Source organism: Littorina saxatilis, linkage group LG10, assembly GCF_037325665.1.
Source record: "Littorina saxatilis isolate snail1 linkage group LG10, US_GU_Lsax_2.0, whole genome shotgun sequence".
In the NCBI taxonomy this organism is placed as follows: Eukaryota; Metazoa; Mollusca; class Gastropoda; order Littorinimorpha; family Littorinidae; genus Littorina; species Littorina saxatilis.
The window spans coordinates 12,911,952-12,916,951 of record NC_090254.1 but is presented as its reverse complement, the minus strand read 5'-3'; the positions used below and the strand labels follow the sequence as shown (position 1 = coordinate 12,916,951).

At 39.1% G+C, this 5,000-nt stretch overlaps 1 protein-coding gene across 2 annotated transcripts in view; it reads left to right on the top strand.

Annotated features, from left to right (window-relative positions):
• The window catches only part of LOC138978195 (uncharacterized), a 17,581-nt gene that overhangs the window by 7,056 nt on the left and 5,525 nt on the right, over positions 1-5,000 (top strand). For both annotated transcript variants that reach the window (XR_011459601.1, XM_070350860.1), the window contains exon 4: positions 1,295-1,430. Coding sequence is in view for 1 of the 2 variants with exons in the window: in XM_070350860.1 (XP_070206961.1) it covers positions 1,295-1,430 (136 nt within the window). In the remaining variant the exon portion in view is untranslated. The remainder of the gene's footprint in view (positions 1-1,294; positions 1,431-5,000) is intronic.

Below are 5,000 nucleotides of genomic sequence, written 5' to 3'. Positions count from 1 at the left end.
ATTTCCTACTTGTAAAATGACCCTCAAAGCTAACCGAGACTAGTTGAGGTTGTATCAATGCGCCTCGCCAGCAGGTTGTTAATGGCTTTTTTAGCGAGTGGTTATCGACAATTAATGACCGGTAATTGTTAATGAGTTGGGGCATTCTGACCAATCACAGGATCTGTTTTATTAAAACGCCAACTCGATTGAATTACAATATATACGTTAACGAAACGTAATAAATCAGAAATTTAGTCAGGATACTGAAGAAAATACTTATATGCAAGTGTACTATGGATACCTTGTAGTATGGATTCCTTTTTACATTTAGTCAAGTTTTGAGTCTATTTGTATAAATGAAACATAGAAAAGATGTTGCATCAATGCGTGTGTGTGTGTGTGTGTGTGTGTGTGTGTGTGTGTGTGTGTGTGTGTGTGTGTGTGTGTGTGTGTGTGTGTGTGTGTGTGTGTGTGTGTGTGTGTGAAGAGCGATTCTGAGTAAACTACTAGACCGATTTTTATGAAATTTTTCATGAGAGTTCCTGGGTATGATATCCCCAGATGTTTTTTTCATTTTTCGAAAAATGTCTTTGATGACGTCATATTCGGCTTTTTGTAAAAGTTGATGCGGCACTGTCACACCCTCATTTTTCAATCAAATTGATTGACAATTTGGCCAAGCAATCTTCGACGAAGGCCGGACTTTGGTATTGCATTTCAGCTTGGAGGCTTAAACATCAATTAATGACTTTGGTCATTAACAATCTGAAAATTGTAATTAAAATTATTTTTTATAAAACGATCCAAATTTACGTTTATCGTATTCTTCATCATTTTCTGATTCCAAAAACATATAAATATGTTATATTCGAATTAAAAACAAGCTCTGAAAATTAAAAATATAAAAATTATGATTAAAATTAAATTTCCGAAATCGATTTAAAAACAATGTCATCTATTCCTTGTCCGTTCCTGATTCCAAAAACATATATATATGATATGTTTGGATTAAAAACACGTTCAGAGAGTTAAAAAGAACAGAGATATAGAAAAGCGTGCTATCCTCCTCAGCGCAACCGCTACCGCGCTTTCCTGGAGTGTTAATGTCACTGCCTTTGCCACGAGCGGTGGACAGACGATGCTACGAGTGTACGGTCTTGCGGAAAAAATACAATGCGTTCAGTTTCATTCTGTGGGTTCGACTGAGCTTGACTAAATGTTGTATTTTCGCCTTACGCGACTTGTTTTCTCTAAAATGTACTACGGATACCTTGGTAATTTTTGTCTGACATCAGTGTTGTTTTTCTTCCAGCCTGTCGCGCTACCCTGATTGACTCTTTGCGTCAGTGTTACGTCAGCAGCGGTCTCAGTGCAGACCTGTTCCTGTCTAACAGAACTGCTGGTCACGTCATCGGTTCCACTGACAGTGAAGTCACCATGTTCTGCAAGTACGTCATGGATTTGTGTGCGTGTGAGAAGGCAAAGGATGGCATTGGTTTAAACAAAACTGTATTCAATTTGTATCATGACAAAAACAATACATGGCTTTTAGGATAACTAACTCTAGCATAAAATGCTTATTTTAAGTACAAAACAAAGGTTAACATGATGGCGGACTAAATACATTTGCTCATTTCAGACAACGATAACAAACAGAAAAACCTGATACGCTAACAATCAGGAAAGGGAGGGGGTGATAGTACGAAGGTGGGGAGAAAAAAAAAGACATGGGGCACGAGAGAACAAAAATAAGCATAAGGATGGTATTGAGAAGGGGATGGGCGAGGCGGGGGGGGGGGGGGGGGGGGGGGGTAATGATGTCGATAGACGCATACGTGTGTTACGCGTGATTGTTCTGAAAAGTGACTATTACATGATTGTTCTGAAAGTCTACTATTTATTTCATCGTAATCATGTAAGCCCTCATACGTGATTGTTCTGAAAGCTTACTAATTTACATGATTGTTCTGAAACTCTACTAAAGGTAAACTTGCTTCACCCGTGAAATGTTGTCAGATATGGAGCAATATGTATACTTTGTGTCTTCGTGGGTTTTTTGGGTGTTTTTTTTCTGTTTTTTTTTTACATGATTACGATGAAATAAATAGTAGACTTTCAGAACAATCATGTAATAGTCACTTTTCAGAACAATCACGCGTAACATACGTGTGTGTGTGTCCGACGGCTATTCCATTTGCGCATTCTTCTGTCTGCCTGTCTGCATCTCTCAGCATCCCTTCAGGCCTCTTATAAGAAAAGTAGAAATCAATGCCTTTGTCCCTCAACATTAGGAGTCACAGTTTTGGTATATACTCAGAGTGAGAAAAACATCCCCTTGTCACTTTTGTGTTTTTTTTTTATTAAGTTTGCCATTTTTCAACTTATGGCGAAAGTTTGTGTTGATCGTATATTTTTAGAAAGAGAAAACAGAGTATCAGAGTTTATAGATAAAACCCATTGAAAGTTTAGTTGTGTGATATACGCAGGTGTATCGTTAGGTATAATGTAACTGAAGAACAAGTCTGCAGATCCATACATGGTTGTTTGGTTTAAACAATTTATTTCAATAATTTCAAAAAACAATACCTAACTATACAACTAAATCAATGGACCACAACAAGCTATGCTTCTAAACGTGCTCTTAAAGACAGTACAATATAACATTTGGCGGACGGTTACAATGCACAAAGCTTGAAACAATACCACGAGAATTGTTTGTTTATTTGACGGGCGCAGTGGCGTGGTGGTAAGACGCTGGCCTCCTAATCGGGAGGTCGTGAGTTCGAATCCCGGTCGCTGCCGCCTGGTGGGTTAAGAGTGGAGATTTTTCCGATCTCCCAGGTCAACTTATGTGCAGACCTGCTAGTAACCCCCTTCGTGTGTATACACAAGCACAAGACCAAGTGCGCACGGAAAAGATCCTGTAATCCATGTCAGAGTTCGGTGGGTTATGGAAACACGAAAATACCCAGCATGCCTCCCCCGAAATCGGCGTGTGCTGCCGGAATGGCGGGGTAAAAACGGTCATACACGTAAAACTCCACTCGTGCTAAAAACATGGGTGAACGTGGGAGTCTAAGCCAATGAACGAAGAAGAGAAGAAGAAGTTTGTTTATTGTTTCTTGTCTTTTGCTCCACATTAAAGGTACTCACACAAATGACTATGGGCACACATCCCCCCCCAAACACACACACACAGATGTGTCCAGGTTCTTACATGTGAGAACAATATCCTTCCACTGCCACTGGGACACATACAACAAAGCAACAGCCTAGCTGATTTCTGTGCACAGCGGTCATTGTTGGTTGACACATTTCTGCAGATTGACATTGGTGCCACGAAACAAAATGAATTCCTGAAAAAAGTTCTCACTCTACACAGAAAGCCATCGGAGGTAGAGTTTTGGTATGAGTCCAAGTGTAAGAATGCTATCATCTCACGTGAAAGCCAGGATTGATCTGCAATGGTTTACATGGTCGTAAGTGGGTGGGTTTTTTTAAAGAGTACTGTCCGCCAATTTTTTATGTTGAGCACATCTATGAGATGAACTTGTACTCCTTTGTTTCATACAATAGTTTGCGGCTCTGTAAAAAAAAGGAAGAAATTAAAAGAGTGAGAGAATAATAAACAAGTCGCGTGAGGCGAAATTACTACATTTAGTCAAGCTGTGGAACTCACAGAATGAAATTGAACGTAGTCCGCCGCTGGTGCAAAAGGCAGTGAAAGTGACGTGCCTGTTTGGCGCGGTAGCGGTTGCGGTGTGCTTCATAGCACGCTTTACTGTACCTCTCTTCGTTTTAACTTTCTGAGCGTGTTTTTAATCCAAACATATCACATCTATATGTTTTTGGAATCAGGAACGGACAAGGAATAAGATGAAATTGTTTTTAAATCGATTTCGGAAATTTAATTTTAATCATAATGTTTATATTTTTAATTTTCAGAGCTTGTTTTTAATCCGAATATCACATATTTATATGTTTTTGGAATCAGAAAATGATGAAGAATACAATAAACGTAATTTTGGATCGTTTTATAAAAAATAATTTTAATTACAATTTTCAAATTTGTAATGACCAAAGTCATTAATTAATTTTTAAGCCTCCAAGCTGAAATGCAATACCAAAGTCCGACCTTTGTCGAAGATTGCTTGGCCAAAATTTGACTAAATGTAAAAAGCAGTGTTTAAACCAAACGAGAAGGAAGTTATCTAAAAATCGTGACATGCATTATTGCCTGCAGGAAGCAGACAGCCCTGCTGGGTTGCATAAAGCCCATCTACAACAAATGTCTCGAAGCCCAACCTATCCTTTCATTTCTCAAAGACAAATCGTTCTGTGCTTATAAAAGGTGTTATCTTCTGCAGCTAGACTGAGATTTTTCTTACAATCAGTCCTTGGGACGACAAGCACACCAAGACAAAACAAAAAACACTACCAATTTACAGAGGGAAACCCTGCTGGGTTGCATGAAGCCTTTCTATAACAGCTGGTCCGAAGCCCAACATATCCTTTCCTTTCTCAAAAGCAAAGTAATTTATACATACAGCATGACTTCCCTTCTTTGTCTCTGTTAATCTAGGGAGAAAATATCCAGCGATATTTCTCCGTAGGCCAAACGTTCGGCCATGACCTAGGCAAAATAACTTGCGCAGCCGCAGAAACAAGAAAATGGAAATCTTTTATGAAATGATTGGGAGCCACGCAAATTTGACCTCTTGATTCCGACCATGAACCCGCTGTTGATAATCTGGAAGGTCGTACCAGAAATGCAGATCTATCTCTGGCCGATTCATAGATTCAACCTACAAACTGCGACCTCAACTGTGATCAGATGGCCAAGCAATGCGTGAAATCTTTTATTCTAAAGCCTTATGGCTCGTTTCGACAAGCATTAAACGGATGAAATTACTGTGACCACATGCAGTTTATTCTTCAGAAAATGCACACAAAAAATGGGTTGGGTTCGGTGATTAATTTTGTACACAAAAGTCTTCCTCGCGATAGATTCGCTGATT